The following is a 25,567-nucleotide window of genomic DNA, read 5'->3' as shown; positions in this document are numbered from 1 at the left end:
CCCTCTGGATGAAACCTCTGGATGAAACCTCTGGATGAACCTCTGGATGAAACATCTGGATGAACCTCTGGATGAAACTCTGGATGAACCTCTGGATGAAACTCTGGATGAAACCTCTGGATGAACCTCTGGATGAAACATCTGGATGAACCTCTGGATGAAACCTCTGGATGAACCTCTGGATGAACCTCTGGATGAAACATCTGGATTAACCTCTGGATGAACACCTGGATGAAACATCTGGATGAACCTCTGGATGAACCTCTGGATGAAACATCTGGATGAAACCTCTGGATGAACCTCTGGATGAAACATCTGGATGAAACCTCTGGATGAAACATCTGGATGAAACATCTGGATGAACACCTGGATGAACACGGCGAGGACAGCATCTGAAGGATGTTTCTCAACGATGACATGAAGTTGAAATGACGTTGATGCGTAGACGCGGCGTCTTTCTGCAGGACGAGTCAAACGGAGGGAAACTGTCGCCGCGACGACGTACGTCTGGACGTCAGTTTAAACTGTTCATGCTGAGTTTGACGTCAGATGGAGAAACGGAAAGTTTTTATTTAAAATGTGACAGAAAGGTTAAACATCCGGTTGTGTGCTGTTAACGCGGGTGTGGATCTGCTCCAGCTGTTGGACAACATCTGTAGCACGGCGGCGGAGTAAACATGGCGGTGTCTCCCGTGTGCAGCTGGAGTTTACTTTGTGTGGACGTTTCACTTTTTGACTGCAGCTGTTTGCAGACATCAAACTTGGGCTTCGTTTGCTCTCCATGCTTCTATAAATACAGATAGCCGATCCAGTAAACCAGGTTGAAAAGGCCAAACGCAGTGGGGAAGAAGATTCGAGAGTAAGAATCAATCTTGGAAACTCGAACGTGCATCCGGTTTTCTCGCCAAGCACCCGAACGGCAGTCGTCAAAGCAGCAGAAGAAGCTGGCGCAGTCTTTTCCGTCCAAGCAGTCGTAAGCGTAGTCGTCATCCTCGTGGTAGGGAACGATGTTGTTCATCTGCAGCAGCGACGTTCCGGGTCGGATGTTCACCATGCTGGGAGCCTTCTGCTGCAGAGGGAAGACGGTTATTTTCCCGCAGAGACAGCGGGAAGCAGACGGGGGAAGGGACGGCGGTTACCTGCACAGCGGCGGCGTTGGACTTTCCCTTCTTGGTCTGCCGGTTGCTGGTGAAGTAGTGCAGAGTGCCGTACTCCATGAGAGCAGCGAAGGTGAAGATAAAGCAGACCGAGACAAACAGGTCCATGGCGGTGATGTAAGAAACCTTCGGTAGTGACTTCCTGGAGATGGTGCTCAGGGTCGTCATGGTGAGCACGGTAGTGATACCTGGAAGCAGAGAAACTTTTAAACACCTGCATTTCTGCATCTCACAAGATACACAACACGCAAAGTTGTGAGTCTAGTCCATGGTGTGAATGGAGGAATACCTCTAACAACATATGTGGGCTATGTTTGGGTCAAACCTGGTCCATAGATCTGGACCAGCTGGACTGAGAGGTGGACCTCCATCCGCTGAAACTTGCTGCGACTCAACATATTTTATCATGATTTTATGAAGACTTTTACACACATTTTAATTCTGTTTTAAATAGTTTGTCTTTGTCATGTAAATCACAACAAACTGCTTTTATATGTATGGATCTACTGGATCCACCGGATCTACTGGATCTACTGGATCCACCGGATCTACTGGATCTACTGGATCTACTGGATCTAATGGATCCACCGGATCTACTGGATCTACCAGATCTATCGGCTCTAATGGATCTACTGGATCTACTGGATCTACTGGATCCACCGGATCTACTGGATCTACCAGATCTATCGGCTCTAATGGATCTACTGGATCTACTGGATCTACTGGATCTATCGGCTCTAATGGATTTACCGGCGTTGGGTTAGGGTTAGGCTCACGTTGACTTTGGACAGAAAACTGCAAGATTTACTAACAGAAGTGTGATGTGATGATTAGAAATGTGTCTATCAGAATACATCTTAAATATTTATTAACTTTAAAAAGATTATTTGAGAGTAAAAGATGGTGATATAACTCCTTTGGGTTACTACAGTAGCCCACAATAGTCATGCTGGACCTGGACTGTAGAGCAGTAATGTAAATGGGGAGTCAGGTGGAAAGTTGTTGCAAAGAAGGGATAAAAGATCAAACCGAGAGAGGTGCGAGCTGGGACGGCATCCTTATTAATCCAGAAGGAGACCCAGGACAAGACTACGATCATGCTGCAGGGGATATAGGTCTGGATGGTGAAGTAGCCCATCCTCCGACTCAGGTCGAAAAAGATGGTCATGATCACGTACTCCCCTGAAAGTTAAACGCAGCACAGAAACACATGACGTGCAGAGATGTTGTCATTTCTGTGACGGAGGAAGGACAAGGTTCTCTAACCTGACTGGGTGTGGGCCACATCTGAGGTGTTCCTCATCCCTACGAAGGCAAACTGGTAGAGTCTCCAGTAGCGTTGGTCGGCCACCTCCACCGCCCGCCTCTGCCACCGATACATGATCTCATTCTTGGGATAACCATCTGCAGCCCAGTACAGACAGGGTCAATGATGGGTCTCCCTGATATCTTCAACATGTACCAGCAGGTCAGGATGTAGCTGTAAATGTTGTGTTTGCATCCTCTTTTCCCATCAGTCTGACAGTAGGAAATCCTTCCACACAGGTTTCATTTGGGGCTTCATGAATCTCCATTCGCTCATATTAATGAGATTTAGCTGGGTTTTATCAGTCATTATGTGGCTGTTTGGATGGACAACTGGTCTCTGGAGGGACTCTGAGTCCATACTCTGGTCTAGTTAAAGTTTTTTATTCTGGCATCCTTGTTTAAATCTATCCAAGAGACCACTTGTTGTCTAGAAATGTAGTGACCATTAGCATCAAGCTAACTATGTTACATTGCAGATGATCGTCCAAACAGATCACTTCTAATTTATAAACAGAGGTTATTTGGAGCACCAAACAATACATCCACATTTACACAGTCTGTGCCTGCGGGTCACAGCATGACAATGAGGACATCAACCAGATGTGACACAGCTGGACATCCCCAGAAAATGTCCTCAAATGAGCAAAAGTCTGATGGCAGATATTCTGCTCATTACAGAGATGGAAAAACAAAATAATTAGAAATGCTTCAGCTACGTAGTAGAGGTTTGGCTGCATTTGTGGGCGTGGCCACACCTCCATGATGTCATTCAGTCATCATCCCAACTGCTTGGTCCAATGAATCCCTGCAGTCTTTGGGTAAAAGGCAGGGTACACCTTGGCAGTCCATCCCAGGGCCACAACCACTCCTGGGCAATTTAGAGTAACCAATTAACCTAACATGCATGTCTTTGGACTGTGGGAGGAAATATGAGAGAACCCACGCATACAAGGGGAGAACGTGCAAACTCCACACAGAAAGGCCACTGTCCAAACCTCGCCCCAGCTGAGGATCGAACCAGTGACCTTCTTGCTTGAGGCCACAGTGCTAACCACCATGTCACCGTGCAGCCCATCCATGATGTCATACTTGGTGATAAATGGCATCATTGGGTGCTGGAGTCTTTGCCCTTCAGACTTCAGACAAATAAAACTGTTTTCTTTAAGTTTGTGGGAACCTTGGTAGCCATGTTGTTATGGGTCAACAAAATCTCTTCTGATTCTCAGAATATGTTTGAAAGGACAAGAAAATGACTAATTTCTAGGGAGAAAACTCATTTAGAAGATTTTTCACTAAAAATATCTGCTCATTTGATGACATTTTGTTCGACAGCACAGCTTCATGTCCTCACCTCCCTGTAATGGTCTGTTTTCCACTGCAGTGGGAGGCAAAAAGCACAATGGAAGACGAATGAAGGATGACGCAGACAGCATGAATCAAACTGATAGAGGTGCATAATTCATAAAGTCTGTCAGAGAAAATGGGACTGGATGACCTCATCTTTCTGCTGGTGGAGCAGTTGACAGATCGGTACAGCCACAAGCTGATGAGCCTTCGGTGAGGAGAAAGAATATAGGCTATGCTAGCCCACAAAGAAGCTGTTCTTTCTGGGCAAAAGACGGAAGCTTAAGTCGAGATGGCAGGTTCAGAAATGAGGAGTGTGGGGTGGGGTGGGGGTGGGGCTGGGGCGTAGATTAGACCACCTACAGCTTGAAAACTCCAGTGGACACGAGTGCTCATCCATAGGAAAGTTATGCAGCTTAAGGTAGCACTCCGCATTTATAGTCAGCCTGATAGAAACAGAATGGTGACAGAGAAAAATCAAGTGTGAAGGTAGACAATGCACTTCCTGTCCTCTCTGTAGGAACAAACCAGGGCTTCATGCTCTGGTGGGATCAGCTCAGAGAACAGTACTAAAATAATAAAGCTGCACAAACAACAAAGTTAATGTTTAAATGAGCATGTGGTACAGTCCTACCTCAGCGTGTACATGACTCTACCATTGCCCCACAGCCGCAGGAGACGGTTGGGAGTTGTGATCCAGTGAGCATCAGATTTCCGGGAATTCCTGAAGAAGGTGTCAGGGATCCAGATTTTTCCTACCATGTTGCTGTTAAGCATGAGTAGCTTCATTGTGCTGTTGAACTTCAGTCGGCTATCGTACCACGTCTGAGCAAAGAAGATGTCGATGGTGTATTCCTGCAGGAATGACGTCGACAGGAGCTATTAATGCACAGATAATTCAGTACACATCTGAGACATGTACCACATTCACATTAGCAATCCCAGCTAGCGTCATCACCAGATCATCACTACACCTGGTGTCTGTTGGCTAACAGAAGTTAATATCACCTGACTATGCTATTGTGTAAAAGCTAACTGCTAGAAGGTCAGATGGAAATGATATTTCTTGATGTTAGAGCTGTTAGCTACTGATGTTACAGCCATTAGATGCTGATATTAGAGTTAGGGTCTCCATCCGTCCCGTAAAATTCGGAATCGTTCTTTAATTGACAGACAACTCTCAACTCAACTTTATTTATATAGCGTCAAATCACGGCAAGGCCATCTCAAGACGCTTTACAGACAGAGAGGAAAACATCATGAAGGCCAATTCATACCAGCCTATATAAGGAAAAGACAAATATTGCATCCTGGATTGAATCAATACAAGATGCACTTTGTTCCATATTTTCATAACTTTCCAACAACCTACACATGTCGGTCACATCAACACTTAATCAAAAGAAAAGAAAAGAAAACACTGAAAATACAACATCCAGTCAAAAAAAACATGTAGATAAACTTATTCACACCGAGCTTGGACTGACGGAGGATGTTAAGCTGGAAATACAAAGGGCACACAGAGCCTTAGTCCTGAAGCCTCCAAGGGAGATTATTGTGAACTTTCTGAGATACGAGATCAAACAGAGCATCCTCAGGTTGGCATGGAAACAAGAGGTGAAAGCAGAGGGACAGAGAGTGACTTTGGATCAGGATTATGCAGCCGAAGTGGCAGCCAAACGGCAGAAATATGCGGTGCTAAAGAGAATCCGGTTCCACTCTCTGATGGACACATCCATTGGCCTGAAGGAGCTCAGGTTTACCACAGTGCACGAGACGCAGCCGGGACGATGCGACAGAGAGGATGGCAGGAGCCGGAGCCAGGAGACGAGGAGCCGACAGCAATGTAGAGACTGGAAGCAGCGCGCAAATAGACCAGAGCGGGCAAATAAAGGCGAGAGGAGCGACACGCCGATGCAGGACTGATTAGTAATGGGAAGAAACACTTTACCATATTATTCTATTATAACGTCATACTCTAGATTGACACTGAACACCCAGTTGGTGAGTAAGACATAAACACGATGAAAAATCTTAATTGCACATTCCTCAAAGTCAAATATGGTGAAGATGAACCTGTTCTGTTGAGAATCCCAGTAATGTTGAAGTTTTTTTCCCTTACTCCTCTTAAGAAAGGTGGAGGATGAGGTGTCCATTATAGCACATGTGACGCACACATAATGAAGAATGGTGAAAATCTAAAAATGATACTGTGGAAAGGCTTTGACCGGGAGCCCTGGATATATTAAAAATGCTGGACACCCGACAAGGAGCTCTCTGCTACTGGGGGGGGGGGGGGCTCACCAGGAGGGGATTCTCCTCCCACCCACCAGTAGGGAAAAGGGGGTTAGTTTCGGTACCCTCAAATGCCTTGGAAGACCATGTTCATAGTTACTTTGTTTACTTGTTTAGTTCAGCCGTTGCTGATGTTCAACTTATTTCTTTTTGTTACATGGGAGAAATTAGAAAAAATGCTAAAGTAAAATATGATGCTACATGGGTGTATTAAAATGGTGTCATTAAATATCAATGGGATAAATAACCCAGTCAAAAGGGGGAAAATGTTAACAAAATGTAGAAAAGAGGACATGCAGGTCATTTTCTTACAAGAAACTCACGTCATCTCAAGAACATGAAAAAATGAAAAGGTCCAGATACAGTCATGGATTCCATCGCTCATTCCAGCCGTCGTAGGAGAGGGGTGGCAGGAAAAGTATGACAAAGAGGGAAGGTATGTGGTGGTCTAGGGGAAAATGGAGGGACAAATGGTCACACTAAGAAGTGTTCATGCACCGCCTGACAGCAAGTAGAAATTCTTGGAAGCCCTGTTTATCTGTGTGACAGAAATGGAAGGAATGTTTATTTGTTTGAGGGATTTTAATGTGATATTAAACTATGATCTGGACACAACAGGTAGAAAAAAGACTCGGACCCCACATCTAAAGGTATCTGATCTATCAACTAAAAAAATCTAGGAATTTGGAGGAACATACAGGGACTACACACATTATTCTCATCCACACTCAAACTATTCTAGAATAGACTACTACTCAATAGCAAAAGAAGACGTACACAGGGTAGGGGACTGTAGAATAGGTGTAATAGATCTGTCTGACCATAGTGCAATATATTTCACCTGACTAGTGAGAAGAGGAACACCACCTGGAGGTTGAATGTCAGCATATTGAATAATGAAAAAGTAGTGGAAGACATGATCAGGTACGAAGAAGAAAATGATACTGGTGAAGTGGACCCCGCCATTCTTTGGGACGCACTGAAACTAACTGCACAAGCAGCATTCATAAAGGAAAACAAACAGGAACAGTATCACAATTTGAACATTAAACTAAAGGAATTAGAGAGACAGCATTAAAATATAATAACGACCCAGAGACACTTAAAAAGTTAAAGGAACCAGAGGAAGGATTGATCTCACTGACAGAGGTGGAGAGGAAAGGCAGGTTTGTGAAGCAGACTTACAATGAAGGGGATCCAAAGCAAATAAACTACTGGCCACAAAGATCCACAACCAGCAAGTATCAAACACCATTCATGAAATTAAAAACGTCCAAAATAGTGAAGTAGTTGGTCAACCAGTGGAGAGAGTATTATAAGACACTATGTGCACAACCAGATGTCACGGCGGGCGGTGGAGATGGTGAAGGAGTGGACCCAAACGCAGAGACGACGGAACAGGGATGCAGGTTCAAGACTAATTTATTTTAACCAGGAACTTGGAGGACAAACTCAAGGAACTAACACAACGAACTAAGTAACAAAATGATCCAGCAACCAAGGAATGAAACTGAGGGACATAAATACACAGAACAAAACGAGACACAGGTGAAACACATTAACTAAATGAACCCAGGTGAACTAAACCAATAGGAAATCTATGAAGCTAAACAAGAACCAAGGGAACTAAACAGGAAAAACTACAAAATAAAACAGGAAGCCCGAAAACAAAGCAAAGGGAAAAACCCAAATCATGACACCAGATGCAGTAGATGAAGACAAAACTGAGACATTCCTAGAAAATCTGGACTTACCAACAATCAGGGAACACCAGAAAAGAATGTTAAACCCAGACATCACAGAAAAACAGATGCTAGATGAGATAAGTAGAACAAAATATAACAAATCAGCAGGTAGCGACGGGTTCCCATTGGAATTTTATAAGGTATTTAAAAACTAGCTAAGTCCACTCATGTTGGCTTCATTTAAACATGAAGGAAGGAAAAATTCCTCCATCCTGGAAAGATAATAATCTCTATAATCCCTAAAGAAGGCAAGGGTAAGGAGCTGTGCAGTAGCTACCACCTAATGTATACATCCATAATCTCTAAAAGATTTGAGGCATTTAAGCCTGAAATTATAGAGGAGGAGCAGACAGGTTTTATAAGAGGACACAGGATAACATAAGGAAAACATTACACATAGTAGAGGCCAAAAAGAAGAATGAGAGTGTTCTATTAGTGAGTATGGACGCCGAGAAGCTTTGGACAGTGGGAGATGGACTTACCTGTATCAGGTTTTAAGAAAGTTTGGTTTTAATGAGGACTCTGTCAAAAGTATTCAATCACTGTATGAAGAGCCGACAACAAGAGTGAAGGTGAATCTGACTGGTCGGATTAAATTAGAGAGGTCAACAAGACAGGGATGGTGTCTATCTCCAACACTTTTTGATATCTTATCGAGCCACTTGCTCAGGCAATGAGGCGGGACCAGACCATCAAGGGGTGGAGATGGGAGGCACCGAGCACAAACTGGCTCCATTTGTGAATGATATAGTAGCCTACATGAGACAGCCATGTCGTTCAGTCCGAGTGTGCGTGAAGCAGAAAGAGCAGCGATGAAAGAGACGCAGCGGTTCAACACCTCTATTTCCCTCCAGTTGGAAACATTTGTTCATAAATAGAAAGAAAATAAGCTGCTGCTGATTTATCTGCGTGTGTGTGGACCGCTTCCATACTCTGTGTGTGCATGCGTGCAGCGATGCGTGTCTGTTAGAACATACACTTATTACAGTCGCAGGACTAATGTGGGATAAAAACTTCTTGTTTGTCTTTATTAGTCTGTCATGTGATTGTGATGGAAACCCAGCAGCTCTTCAGATGAAGAAGGACCAGCTCCTTCCAGAGGAAGACTACATTCCTGCCCTTCAGACCACCAGGACCCCTGCTCATCATAACAGCTACATATTCTGCTCTCCTGCTTTTTACTTTACTTTTACAAACACTCTTTATCAGACAATAGTTCAAATCTAATGTAAATATGTAAATTGTATTGTGTTCTGGTGTTTTTATTATTACATTTTGTTTACATAACATTATATTGTTTACATATATAAAAATGATGACCTTAAAACTTATTCTGACTCTTTTATTATAATGCACCGTAGAAAAAATAAGCTTTTAGTGTGTTTATGCATCACCTGGTGAATTTCAATAATACTGATAATATATATGAATATATAACAAGATTCCTCTTGATGCCACCTTTCATTAGAGTCTCATTGATGACTGTATGTTGAAGTGTTCTGGAGTTAGAGCTTATTGAAGTTGGAGTACTTATTTGAGGAGCGCATGAACATACTTACAGTAAAGCCCTCATAGAATAATAATTGTGGCTGTTATTGTCACCAGATTTTAACTGGTCATAGGAAAGGCTTCAGGCTACAGCTCCATCTGATTTTCCAGTCCATATCTCCATCTCTCCATGAGCAGCATGTTGACACAGTAGAAGAGAAACTCAGACAACTGAAAAAAACCTGAAATTTCCTTGTGTTCCAACTTCAATAACTTTATGCTGCTTGCAGTTACAATCCATCTGAAAGCTCAGGGTAAAACTGTAGAGTGTTTTCTTTATAAAGAGACCATGCTTTTGAATCTACTCCAAAGGGTTCAAGAACAGCATCTAATTTAATTACGGTATGTCTTTTTCAGGTGTGTTTGGCATTTTGGGGGGTGGCTGTTAAGGGGTTAAACTCAAAATAAAGTTCTCACTCATTACACATGCCAATTACACGTGTACTATCTTCATCTTCATGCCGTCTATCCAGGGTCGGGTCGCGGGGGCAGCAGCCTAAGCAGGGAAGCCCAGACTTCCCTCTCCCCAGCCACATTTGCCAACTCTGCGGGGGGATCCCGAGGCGTTCCCAGGCCAGCTGAGAGATATAATCCCTCCAGTGTGTCCTGGGTCTTCCCCGGGGTCTCCTCCCAGAGGGACGTGCCTGGAACACCTCACCAGGGAGGTCCAGGAGGCATCCTGACCAGATGCCCGAGCCACCTCAACTGGTTCCTCTCGATGCGGAGGAGCAGCGGCTCTACTCTGATCTCCTCCCAGATGACCGAGCTCCTCACCCTATCTCTAAGGGAGAGCCCGGCCACCCTGCGGAGGAAACTCATTTCAGCCGCCTGTATACGAGATCTCCTTCTTTCGGTCACGACCCACAGCTCATGACCATAGGTGAGGGTAGGAACGTAGATCGACTGGTAAATCGAGAGCTTCACCTTCTGGCTCAGCTCCTTCTTCACCACGACAGACCGGCGCAGAGTCTGCATTACTTTTTTTTTCTTGTCTTGTCCAGCATTTAAGAAGGCAAAATGGATTTTCTGGATGCTGAATTCTGCTGGGAAGCATCATAGATATAATGCTCCCCCTGATATTCTGGATTTTAATTTTATTTTTCTATTTATTTTGCATAATCGTTTGTATTACAACGTGTGTACTGCTGGACCGGACCGGAGAGGACAGAAGAGGGACAGAAAGAGAATTGAAAAGAAGAGAAAACAGAAAACACCTTGTAGAAAGAAAGGAAAAAAAAGATTGAAAAAGAGAACAACCTACAGACATATGTGTGTATATAAGCACACATACACACCCACTTATTTATACACACATCCATACACTATCCTGTTGCTTACAGACACCCCATCTCGCTCCTCTGCCCCCCTCCCCATTCACACACACACCCCATAACACCCCACCTCACACGCTCCCCTCGACACACCCTCACACTCATCACACGCCCCCTACTCAGCCCCCATCCACACACACTTCTGCTTTACCCCCGTTCCCCTTATACACTGGCCCCCTATACATGCCCACACTCCGACCCCATCCCTCCACCTCGCTCCACCTCTATACACCCACACACCCCCCATCACATACTCCACTCTACACACATACACACCCCCCCATCACATACTCCACTCTACACACATACACCCTCCCATCACATACTCCACTCTACACACATACACACCCCCCCATCACATACTCCACTCTACACACATACACCCCCCCCCATCACATACTCCACTCTACACACATACACCCCCCCATCACATACTCCACTCTACACACATACACACCCCCCCATCACATACTCCACTCTACACACATACACACCCCCCCATCACATACTCCACTCTACACACATACACCCTCCCATCACATACTCCACTCTACACACATACACACCCCCCCATCACATACTCCACTCTACACACATACACCCCCCCATCACATACTCCACTCTACACACATACACACCCCCCCATCACATACTCCACTCTACACACATACACCCCCCCATCACATACTCCACTCTACACACATACACACCCCCCATCACATACTCCACTCTACACACATACACACCCCCCATCACATACTCCACTCTACACACATACACACCCCCCATCACATACTCCACTCTACACACCCACACACCCCCATCACATACTCCACTCTACACACCCACACCCCCCCATCACATACTCCACTCTACACACATACACACCCCCCATCACATACTCCACTCTACACACCCACACACCCCCATCACATACTCCACTCTACACACCCACACACCCCCCATCACATACTCCACTCTACACACCCACACCCCCCATCACATACTCCACTCTACACACATACACACCCCCATCACATACTCCACTCTACACACATACACACCACCATCACATACTCCACTCTACACACCCACACCCCCCCATCACATACTCCACTCTACACACATACACACCCCCATCACATACTCCACTCTACACACATACACACCCCCCATCACATACTCCACTCTACACACATACACACCCCCATCACATACTCCACTCTACACACATACACACCCCCCATCACATACTCCACTCTACACACATACACCCCCCCCATCACATACTCCACTCTACACACCCACACCCCCCCCATCACATACTCCACTCTACACACATACACCCCCCCCATCACATACTCCACTCTACACCCACACACCCCCCATCACATACTCCACTCTACACACACCCCCCATCACATACTCCACTCTACACACATACACCCCCCCAACGCCCCTTCCATCTGGCCTCATATTCCTTTTACACACTACATCATACACACATCCATCTCATTGTGTCCCCCCTAACACGCCCCTTCCCTAACCCCACCCATCCTCATCTGCGTCCCATTGCCCACCCACTTACCTGAATTATTTCCCCCTTATTTCTCCCCTCCCCGGCACCCCCCCCCCCCCCCCCCCACCCATAAACACACACAACTTCACCCGTTCGCTCACAGTCGCCCTCCTCTCTCCTTCCCAACATGCCCCGAGTGCGACGCCCCATGGGGACAGAGGGCAGGCAGGCCCCGACAAAGGCCCCCATGGCCACCGCCCACCACCCCCAGTGCCCCCCCCCCCCATCCCCCACAGATGCAGCCGACCAGCACCCCCTCAGGGCCAGCAGCGCCCACTCCCAGCCAAGCCAGCCGGGGGCCCAGGTCTGTCGGACACCACCCCCTTCCCCCCCGCCCGAACCCCTCCGGCAAGTACCCGGAAATGGGGGGCATGATAGGACCCCGATGCCCCTCCCTCCCCACCAATGAATGATTGTGAAGTCTGTTAATTGCAATTAAAATTAAGCGGGGTAATCGCACCGTGTCGGGGGAGGAACCGCCTAAGCGGCCCCACCCACCGTACACTGCATGTCCCGCCCCCCAAAACTTGACCATGAGTCGTCAGTGTTTTGTGTTGTGGTGACTAAATGTGATTAAAACTAAGAGGTGAGCAGATACTGGGTGCAGTGATCAGGACCACCTAGATGGCCTTTCTCACCACCCGCGCACCGTGCACACCGCCCAACGCCCTACCTGTGTGTGATGGAGAGCGGGGAAGGAGAAGGGACCGGGGATTTTTGTCCAGAGGGAAGTGGGTTCTTCCTCCAGAAGATGGGCCGCCAGCGGCACTAGGCACGCCCCCCATCTCCGGGGCCTGGAAGGACCAGGACAAACCGGGGTAGCCGCCCTAACAACCAGAGCTCCCAGCAAGCCAGACCAGGGAGCCGCCACCGGCGGTACCAACCACACGCAAAGGGGGCGGGAAGGCAGGGAAGGAGAGGCGGACGGAGACCCCAGAACAAAGCCCCCATACACACACTCCTACCCCCCCCACACTAATACACCCTCACACTCCCCCATACACACACCCCTACCCCCCCCACACTAATACACCCTCACACTCCCCCATACACACACTCCTACCCCCCCCACACTAATACACCCTCACACTCCCCCATACACACACTCCTACCCCCCCCACACTAATACACCCTCACACTCCCCCATACACACACCCCTACCCCCCCCCACACTAATAAACCCTCACACTCCCCCATACACACACTCCTACCCCCCCCACACTAATACACCCTCACACTCCCCCATACACACACTCCTACCCCCCCACACACTAATACACCCTCACACTCCCCCATACACACACTCCTACCCCCCCACACACTAATACACCCTCACACTCCCCCATACACACACTCCTACCCCCCCACACTAATACACCCTCACACTCCCCCATACACACACTCCTACCCCCCCCACACTAATACACCCTCACACTCCCCCATACACACACTCCTACCCCCCCACACTAATACACCCTCACACTCCCCCATACACACACTCCTACCCCCCCACACTAATACACCCTCACACTCCCCCATACACACACTCCTACCCCCCCCACACTAATACACCCTCACACTCCCCCATACACACACCCCTACCCCCCCCACACTAATACACCCTCACACTCCCCCATACACACACCCCTACCCCCCCACACTAATACACCCTCACACTCCCCCATACACACACTCCTACCCCCCCCCCACACTAATACACCCTGACACTCCCCCATACACACACTCCTACCCCCCCCCACACTAATACACCCTCACACTCCCCCATACACACACCCCTACCCCCCCCACACTAATACACCCTCACACTCCCCCATACACACACTCCTACCCCCCCCCCCACACTAATACACCCTGACACTCCCCCATACACACACTCCTACCCCCCCCCACACTAATACACCCTCACACTCCCCCATACACACACTCCTACCCCCCCCCCCACACTAATACACCCTCACACTCCCCCATACACACACTCCTACCCCCCCCACACTAATACACCCTCACACTCCCCCATACACACACTCCTACCCCCCCCCACACACTAATACACCCTCACACTCCCCCATACACACACTCCTACCCCCCCACACTAATACACCCTCACACTCCCCCATACACACACTCCTACCCCCCCCCACACTAATACACCCTCACACTCCCCCATACACACACTCCTACCCCCCCCCCCACACTAATACACCCTCACACTCCCCCATACACACACTCCTACCCCCCCCCACACTAATACACCCTCACACTCCCCCATACACACACTCCTACCCCCCCACACACTAATACACCCTCACACTCCCCCATACACACACTCCTACCCCCCCACACTAATACACCCTCACACTCCCCCATACACACACTCCTACCCCCCCCCCCCCACACAAATACACCCTCACACTCCCCCATACACACACTCCTACCCCCCCACACTAATACACCCTCACACTCCCCCATACACACACTCCTACCCCCCCCACACTAATACACCCTCACACTCCCCCATACACACACTCCTACCCCCCCACACACTAATACACCCTCACACTCCCCCATACACACACTCCTACCCCCCCACACACTAATACACCCTCACACTCCCCCATACACACACTCCTACCCCCCCACACTAATACACCCTCACACTCCCCCATACACACACTCCTACCCCCCCACACTAATACACCCTCACACTCCCCCATACACACACTCCTACCCCCCCCACACTAATACACCCTCACACTCCCCCATACACACACTCCTACCCCCCCACACTAATACACCCTCACACTCCCCCATACACACACTCCTACCCCCCACACTAATACACCCTCACACTCCCCCATACACACACTCCTACCCCCCCCACACTAATACACCCTCACACTCCCACACACACCCACACCCCCCCCCACACTAATACACCCTCACACTCCCCCATACACACACTCCTACCCCCCCCCCACACTAATACACCCTCACACTCCCCCATACACACACTCCTACCCCCCCCACACACTAATACACCCTCACACTCCCCCATACACACACTCCTACCCCCCCCACACTAATACCCCTCACACTCCCCCATACACACACTCCTACCCCCCCACACTAATACACCCTCACACTCCCCCATACACACACTCCTACCCCCCCCACACTAATACACCCTCACACTCCCCCATACACACACTCCTACCCCCCCCACACACTAATACACCCTCACACTCCCCCATACACACACTCCTACCCCCCCCACACTAATACACCCTCACACTCCCCCATACACACACTCCTACCCCCCCCCACACTAATACACCCTCACACTCCCCCATACACACACTCCTACCCCCCCCACACTAATACACCCTCACACTCCCCCATACACACACTCCTACCCCCCCACACTAATACACCCTCACACTCCCCCATACACACACTCCTACCCCCCCACACTAATACACCCTCACACTCCCCCATACACACACTCCTACCCCCCCACACTAAATACACCCTCACACTCCCCCATACACACACTCCTACCCCCCCCACACTAATACACCCTCACACTCCCCCATACACACACTCCTACCCCCCCCACACTAATACACCCTCACACTCCCCCATACACACACTCCTACCCCCCCCCACACTACTAATACACCCTCACACTCCCCCATACACACACCTCCTACCCCCCCCACACTAATACACCCTCACACTCCCCCATACACACACTCCTACCCCCCCCACACTAATACACCCTCACACTCCCCCATACACACACTCCTACCCCCCCACACTAATACACCCTCACACTCCCCCATACACACACTCCTACCCCCCCCACACTAATACACCCTCACACTCCCCCATACACACACTCCTACCCCCCCACACTAATACACCCTCACACTCCCCCATACACACACTCCTACCCCCCCCCACACTAATACACCCTCACACTCCCCCATACACACACTCCTACCCCCCCCACACTAATACACCCTCACACTCCCCCATACACACACTCCTACCCCCCCCCACACTAATACACCCTCACACTCCCCCATACACACACTCCTACCCCCCCCACACTAATACACCCTCACACTCCCCCATACACACACTCCTACCCCCCCACACTAATACACCCTCACACTCCCCCATACACACACTCCTACCCCCCCCACACTAATACACCCTCACACTCCCCCATACACACACTCCTACCCCCCCCACACTAATACACCCTCACACTCCCCCATACACACACTCCTACCCCCCCCACACTAATACACCCTCACACTCCCCCATACACACACTCCTACCCCCCCACACACTAATACACCCTCACACTCCCCCATACACACACTCCTACCCCCCCCACACTAATACACCCTCACACTCCCCCATACACACACTCCTACCCCCCCACACACTAATACACCCTCACACTCCCCCATACACACACTCCTACCCCCCCCACACTAATACACCCTCACACTCCCCCATACACACACTCCTACCCCCCCCACACTAATACACCCTCACACTCCCCCATACACACACTCCTACCCCCCCCACACTAATACACCCTCACACTCCCCCATACACACACTCCTACCCCCCCCACACTAATACACCCTCACACTCCCCCATACACACACTCCTACCCCCCCCACACTAATACACCCTCACACTCCCCATACCCCATACACACACTCCTACCCCCCCCACACACTAATACACCCTCACACTCCCCCATACACACACTCCTACCCCCCCCCCACACTAATACACCCTCACACTCCCCCATACACACACTCCTACCCCCCCACACACTAATACACCCTCACACTCCCCCATACACACTCCTACCCCCCCCACACTAATACACCCTCACACTCCCCCATACACACACTCCTACCCCCCCCACACACTAATACACCCTCACACTCCCCCATACACACACTCCTACCCCCCCCACACTAATACACCCTCACACTCCCCCATACACACACCCCTACCCCCCCCACACACTAATACACCCTCACACTCCCCCATACACACACTCCTACCCCCCCCCACACTAATACACCCTCACACTCCCCCATACACACACTCCTACCCCCCCCACACTAATACACCCTCACACTCCCCCATACACACACTCCTACCCCCCCCCACACTAATACACCCTCACACTCCCCCATACACACACTCCTACCCCCCCACACACTAATACACCCTCACACTCCCCCATACACACACTCCTACCCCCCCACACACTAATACACCCTCACACTCCCCCATACACACACTCCTACCCCCCCCACACTAATACACCCTCACACTCCCCCATACACACACTCCTACCCCCCCACACACTAATACACCCTCACACTCCCCCATACACACACTCCTACCCCCCCCACACTAATACACCCTCACACTCCCCCATACACACACTCCTACCCCCCCACACACTAATACACCCTCACACTCCCCCATACACACACTCCTACCCCCCCCACACTAATACACCCTCACACTCCCCCATACACACACTCCTACCCCCCCACACACTAATACACCCTCACACTCCCCCATACACACACTCCTACCCCCCCCACACTAATACACCCTCACACTCCCCCATACACACACTCCTACCCCCCCCACACTAATACACCCTCACACTCCCCCATACACACACTCCTACCCCCCCACACACTAATACACCCTCACACTCCCCCATACACACACTCCTACCCCCCCCACACTAATACACCCTCACACTCCCCCATACACACACTCCTACCCCCCCACACACTAATACACCCTCACACTCCCCCATACACACACCCCTACCCCCCCACACACTAATACACCCTCACACTCCCCCATACACACACTCCTACCCCCCCACACACTAATACACCCTCACACTCCCCCATACACACACCCCTACCCCCCCACACACTAATACACCCTCACACTCCCCCATACACACACTCCTACCCCCCCACACTAATACACCCTCACACTCCCCCATACACACACTCCTACCCCCCCACACACTAATACACCCTCACACTCCCCCATACACACACTCCTACCCCCCCCACACTAATACACCCTCACACTCCCCCATACACACACTCCTACCCCCCCACACACTAATACACCCTCACACTCCCCCATACACACACTCCTACCCCCCCCACACTAATACACCCTCACACTCCCCCATACACACACTCCTACCCCCCCACACTAATACACCCTCACACTCCCCCATACACACACCCCTACCCCCCCACACACTAATACACCCTCACACTCCCCCATACACACACTCCTACCCCCCCCACACTAATACACCCTCACACTCCCCCATACACACACTCCTACCCCCCCACACACTAATACACCCTCACACTCCCCCATACACACACTCCTACCCCCCCCACACTAATACACCCTCACACTCCCCCATACACACACTCCTACCCCCCCACACACTAATACACCCTCACACTCCCCCATACACACACTCCTACCCCCCCACACTAATACACCCTCACACTCCCCCATACACACACTCCTACCCCCCCCCACACTAATACACCCTCACACTCCCCCATACACACACTCCTACCCCCCCACACTAATACACCCTCACACTCCCCCATACACACACTCCTACCCCCCCCCACACTAATACACCCTCACACTCCCCCATACACACACTCCTACCCCCCCACACTAATACACCCTCACACTCCCCCATACACACACTCCTACCCCCCCACACACTAATACACCCTCACACTCCCCCATACACACACTCCTACCCCCCCACACTAATACACCCTCACACTCCCCCATACACACACTCCTACCCCCCATGCTGAGACCACCCTCTCCCTTGGTCCCAGGGCCACAACCAAGCACCAGGGCACGGGCCCCCCACCACAACAGCAGCAAGTTCAGCCCAGCCCTCCCGGTGCACGCCGACCCTCCCCCCACGGGAGACAGGGGACAGCCCCGGGCACCGGCGCTCGGGACCCCCACCCAGTCCACCCCGCAGCGGCACGGCAACCCGCCAATCCCCCCCCCCTTCCAGCGACCTCACCCCGCCGCCGCGAGGCAACTCCAACCGCTGACCCACCCAAGCCCCCCCAGGACAGGAGACACAGCCCCGCCAGCAGCAGGGCAGCCAAGATCCCCACCCAGGAGGCTACCACAGACATCAGAGATCCCCCCCCCCCCCCCCCCATCTCCCAACCTCAGGGTGCAACAAGGTCCCCCCCCCCACTAAGTGATGGAGCTGAGTACAGGGGACCAGAGAAAACACAGTTTGTCCAGCTGATGTTTAGAGGAGGCAGACATCGTCTCATCAGCGATGTGGTCTGAAAGGAGATTTCTAAACTGAATAATTCATGAGAATAGTTTTCTTTGCGATACACAAGGCGGTCAGGACGACACCTGCAGTGTTCATTTCCATGTTAACATCACCAAAGTGACCAAGCATGCAGAGAGAGGCAGAAGCTGGGATCGTACATCTGAGCCATGTTGATAAATCTCTGCACAGCCAGAAGTTCTGCACTGGTGAACAGGATCATACAGCATGTAGTCATCTGGTCTGATATCTGCAGAAGTCCTGGTGAACAGGACCATACAGCATGTAGTCATCTGGTCTGTTATCTGCAGAAGTCCTGGTGAACAGGACCATACAGCATGTAGTCATCTGGTCTGATATCTACAGAAGTCCTGGTGAACAGGACCATACAGCATGTAGTCATCTGGTCTGTTATCTACAGAAGTCCTGGTGAACAGGACCATACAGCATGTAGTCATCTGGTCTGATATCTGCAGAAGTCCTGGTGAACAGGACCATACAGCATGTAGTCATCTGGTCTGTTATCTGCAGAAGTCCTGGTGAACAGGACCATACAGCATGTAGTCATCTGGTCTGTTATCTGCAGAAGTCCTGGTGAACAGGACCATACAGCATGTAGTCATCTGGTCTGTTATCTGCAGAAGTCCTGGTGAACAGGACCATACAGCATGTAGTCATCTGGTCTGTTATCTGCAGAAGTCCTGGTGAACAGGACCATACAGCATGTAGTCATCTGGTCTGTTATCTGCAGAAGTCCTGGTGAACAGGATCATACAGCATGTAGTCATCTGGTCTGTTATCTGCAGAAGTCCTGGTGAACAGGACCATACAGCATGTGGTCATCTGGTCTGTTATCTACAGAAGTCCTGGTGAACAGGACCATACAGCATGTAGTCATCTGGTCTGTTATCTGCAGAAGTCCTGGTGAACAGGATCATACAGCATGTGGTCATCTGGTCTGATATCTGCAGAAGTCCTGGTGAACAGGATCATACAGCATGTAGTCATCTGGTCTGTTATCTACAGAAGTCCTGGTGAACAGGACCATACAGCATGTAGTCATCTGGTCTGTTATCTGCAGAAGTCCTGGTGAACAGGACCATACAGCATGTAGTCATCTGGTCTGTTATCTGCAGAAGTCCTGGTGAACAGGATCATACAGCATGTAGTCATCTGGTCTGTTATCTGCAGAAGTCCTGGTGAACAGGATCATACAGCATGTAGTCATCTGGTCTGTTATCTACAGAAGTCCTGGTGAACAGGACCATACAGCATGTAGTCATCTGGTCTGTTATCTGCAGAAGTCCTGGTGAACAGGACCATACAGCATGTAGTCATCTGGTCTGTTATCTGCAGAAGTCCTGGTGAACAGGACCATACAGCATGTGGTCATCTGGTCTGTTATCTACAGAAGTCCTGGTGAACAGGATCATACAGCATGTAGTCATCTGGTCTGTTATCTACAGAAGTCCTGGTGAACAGGACCATACAGCATGTGGTCATCTGGTCTGTTATCTGCAGAAGTCCTGGTGAACAGGATCATACAGCATGTGGTCATCTGGTCTGTTATCTGCAGAAGTCCTGGTGAACAGGATCATACAGCATGTAGTCATCTGGTCTGTTATCTACAGAAGTCCTGGTGAACAGGACCATACAGCATGTGGTCATCTGGTCTGTTATCTGCAGAAGTCCTGGTGAACAGGACCATACAGCATGTAGTCATCTGGTCTGTTATCTGCAGAAGTCCTGGTGAACAGGATCATACAGCATGTAGTCATCTGGTCTGTTATCTACAGAAGTCCTGGTGAACAGGACCATACAGCATGTAGTCATCTGGTCTGTTATCTGCAGAAGTCCTGGTGAACAGGACCATACAGCATGTAGTCATCTGGTCTGTTATCTGCAGAAGTCCTGGTGAACAGGACCATACAGCATGTAGTCATCTGGTCTGATATCTGCAGAAGTCCTGGTGAACAGGATCATACAGCATGTAGTCATCTGGTCTGTTATCTGCAGAAGTCCTGGTGAACAGGACCATACAGCATGTAGTCATCTGGTCTGTTATCTACAGAAGTCCTGGTGAACAGGACCATACAGCATGTGGTCATCTGGTCTGTTATCTGCAGAAGTCCTGGTGAACAGGACCATACAGCATGTAGTCATCTGGTCTGTTATCTACAGAAGTCCTGGTGAACAGGACCATACAGCATGTAGTCATCTGGTCTGTTATCTACAGAAGTCCTGGTGAACAGGACCATACAGCATGTAGTCATCTGGTCTGTTATCTGCAGAAGTCCTGGTGAACAGGATCATACAGCATGTAGTCATCTGGTCTGTTATCTGCAGAAGTCCTGGTGAACAGGACCATACAGCATGTAGTCATCTGGTCTGTTATCTACAGAAGTCCTGGTGAACAGGACCATACAGCATGTGGTCATCTGGTCTGTTATCTGCAGAAGTCCTGGTGAACAGGACCATACAGCATGTAGTCATCTGGTCTGTTATCTACAGAAGTCCTGGTGAACAGGACCATACAGCATGTAGTCATCTGGTCTGTTATCTACAGAAGTCCTGGTGAACAGGACCATACAGCATGTAGTCATCTGGTCTGATATCTGCAGAAGTCCTGGTGAACAGGATCATACAGCATGTAGTCATCTGGTCTGTTATCTGCAGAAGTCCTGGTGAACAGGACCATACAGCATGTAGTCATCTGGTCTGTTATCTGCAGAAGTCCTGGTGAACAGGACCATACAGCATGTGGTCATCTGGTCTGTTATCTGCAGAAGTCCTGGTGAACAGGACCATACAGCATGTAGTCATCTGGTCTGTTATCTACAGAAGTCCTGGTGAACAGGACCATACAGCATGTAGTCATCTGGTCTGTTATCTGCAGAAGTCCTGGTGAACAGGACCATACAGCATGTAGTCATCTGGTCTGTTATCTGCAGAAGTCCTGGTGAACAGGACCATACAGCATGTAGTCATCTGGTCTGTTATCTGCAGAAGTCCTGGTGAACAGGACCATACAGCATGTAGTCATCTGGTCTGTTATCTGCAGAAGTCCTGGTGAACAGGACCATACAGCATGTAGTCATCTGGTCTGTTATCTGCAGAAGTCCTGGTGAACAGGACCATACAGCATGTGGTCATCTGGTCTGTTATCTGCAGAAGTCCTGGTGAACAGGACCATACAGCATGTGGTCATCTGGTCTGTTATCTACAGAAGTCCTGGTGAACAGGACCATACAGCATGTAGTCATCTGGTCTGTTATCTGCAGAAGTCCTGGTGAACAGGACCATACAGCATGTAGTCATCTGGTCTGTTATCTGCAGAAGTCCTGGTGAACAGGACCATACAGCATGTAGTCATCTGGTCTGTTATCTGCAGAAGTCCTGGTGAACAGGACCATACAGCATGTAGTCATCTGGTCTGTTATCTGCAGAAGTCCTGGTGAACAGGACCATACAGCATGTAGTCATCTGGTCTGTTATCTGCAGAAGTCCTGGTGAACAGGACCATACAGCATGTAGTCATCTGGTCTGTTATCTACAGAAGTCCTGGTGAACAGGATCATACAGCATGTGGTCATCTGGTCTGTTATCTGCAGAAGTCCTGGTGAACAGGATCATACAGCATGTGGTCATCTGGTCTGTTATCTGCAGAAGTCCTGGTGAACAGGATCATACAGCATGTGGTCATCTGGTCTGTTATCTGCAGAAGTCCTGGTGAACAGGATCATACAGCATGTGGTCATCTGGTCTGTTATCTACAGAAGTCCTGGTGAACAGGACCATACAGCATGTAGTCATCTGGTCTGTTATCTGCAGAAGTCCTGGTGAACAGGATCATACAGCATGTGGTCATCTGGTCTGTTATCTGCAGAAGTCCTGGTGAACAGGACCATACAGCATGTAGTCATCTGGTCTGATATCTGCAGAAGTCCTGGTGAACAGGACCATACAGCATGTAGTCATGTGGTCTGTTATCTGCAGAAGTCCTGGTGAACAGGACCATACAGCATGTAGTCATCTGGTCTGTTATCTGCAGAAGTCCTGGTGAACAGGACCATACAGCATGTAGTCATCTGGTCTGTTATCTACAGAAGTCCTGGTGAACAGGACCATACAGCATGTAGTCATCTGGTCTGTTATCTGCAGAAGTCCTGGTGAACAGGACCATACAGCATGTAGTCATCTGGTCTGTTATCTACAGAAGTCCTGGTGAACAGGACCATACAGCATGTAGTCATCTGGTCTGTTATCTGCAGAAGTCCTGGTGAACAGGACCATACAGCATGTAGTCATCTGTCTGTTATCTACAGAAGTCCTGGTGAACAGGACCATACAGCATGTAGTCATCTGGTCTGTTATCTACAGAAGTCCTGGTGAACAGGACCATACAGCATGTAGTCATCTGGTCTGTTATCTACAGAAGTCCTGGTGAACAGGACCATACAGCATGTAGTCATCTGGTCTGTATCTGCAGAAGTCCTGGTGAACAGGACCATACAGCATGTAGTCATCTGGTCTGTTATCTACAGAAGTCCTGGTGAACAGGACCATACAGCATGTAGTCATCTGGTCTGTTATCTGCAGAAGTCCTGGTGAACAGGACCATACAGCATGTAGTCATCTGGTCTGTTATCTGCAGAAGTCCTGGTGAACAGGACCATACAGCATGTAGTCATCTGGTCTGTTATCTGCAGAAGTCCTGGTGAACAGGACCATACAGCATGTAGTCATTTGGTCTGTTATCTACAGAAGTCCTGGTGAACAGGACCATACAGCATGTAGTCATCTGTCTGTTATCTGCAGAAGTCCTGGTGAACAGGACCATACAGCATGTAGTCATCTGGTCTGTTATCTACAGAAGTCCTGGTGAACAGGATCATACAGCATGTGGTCATCTGGTCTGTTATCTGCAGAAGTCCTGGTGAACAGGACCATACAGCATGTGGTCATCTGGTCTGTTATCTGCAGAAGTCCTGGTGAACAGGATCATACAGCATGTGGTCATCTGGTCTGTTATCTGCAGAAGTCCTGGTGAACAGGACCATACAGCATGTAGTCATCTGGTCTGTATCTGCAGAAGTCCTGGTGAACAGGACCATACAGCATGTAGTCATCTGGTCTGTTATCTGCAGAAGTCCTGGTGAACAGGACCATACAGCATGTGGTCATCTGGTCTGTTATCTGCAGAAGTCCTGGTGAACAGGACCATACAGCATGTAGTCATCTGGTCTGTTATCTGCAGAAGTCCTGGTGAACAGGATCATACAGCATGTAGTCATCTGGTCTGTTATCTGCAGAAGTCCTGGTGAACAGGACCATACAGCATGTGGTCATCTGGTCTGTTATCTGCAGAAGTCTGGTGAACAGGACCATACAGCATGTGGTCATCTGGTCTGTTATCTGCAGAAGTCCTGGTGAACAGGACCATACAGCATGTAGTCATCTGGTCTGTTATCTGCAGAAGTCCTGGTGAACAGGACCATACAGCATGTAGTCCATCTGGTCTGTTATCTGCAGAAGTCCTGGTGAACAGGATCATACAGCATGTAGTCATCTGGTCTGTTATCTGCAGAAGTCTGGTGAACAGGACCATACAGCATGTAGTCATCTGGTCTGTTATCTGCAGAAGTCCTGGTGAACAGGACCATACAGCATGTAGTCATCTGGTCTGTTATCTGCAGAAGTCCTGGTGAACAGGACCATACAGCATGTAGTCATCTGGTCTGTTATCTGCAGAAGTCCTGGTGAACAGGACCATACAGCATGTAGTCATCTGGTCTGTTATCTGCAGAAGTCCTGGT

At 49.4% G+C, this 25,567-nt stretch overlaps 1 protein-coding gene across 1 annotated transcript; it reads right to left on the bottom strand.

Moving 5' to 3' along the window:
• Window positions 1-787: 787 nt before the first annotated feature.
• On the bottom strand, window positions 788-4,571 carry gabrg1 (gamma-aminobutyric acid type A receptor subunit gamma1; the record flags this gene model as incomplete). The annotated part of the gene is made up of 6 exons (XM_079261763.1): window positions 788-1,069; window positions 1,146-1,345; window positions 2,187-2,339; window positions 2,424-2,561; window positions 4,173-4,255; window positions 4,444-4,571. 6 exons carry the CDS (start codon window positions 4,569-4,571, stop codon window positions 788-790), a joined length of 984 nt encoding a protein of 327 aa, XP_079117889.1.
• Between the last annotated feature and the right edge of the window lie 20,996 nt (window positions 4,572-25,567).

This window comes from Telmatherina bonti (assembly GCF_933228915.1).
Source record: "Telmatherina bonti genome assembly, chromosome: 22".
In the NCBI taxonomy this organism is placed as follows: Eukaryota; Metazoa; Chordata; class Actinopteri; order Atheriniformes; family Telmatherinidae; genus Telmatherina; species Telmatherina bonti.
The sequence above is the reverse complement of the archived record's forward strand: the minus strand, read 5'-3'. Positions and strand labels throughout refer to the sequence as shown.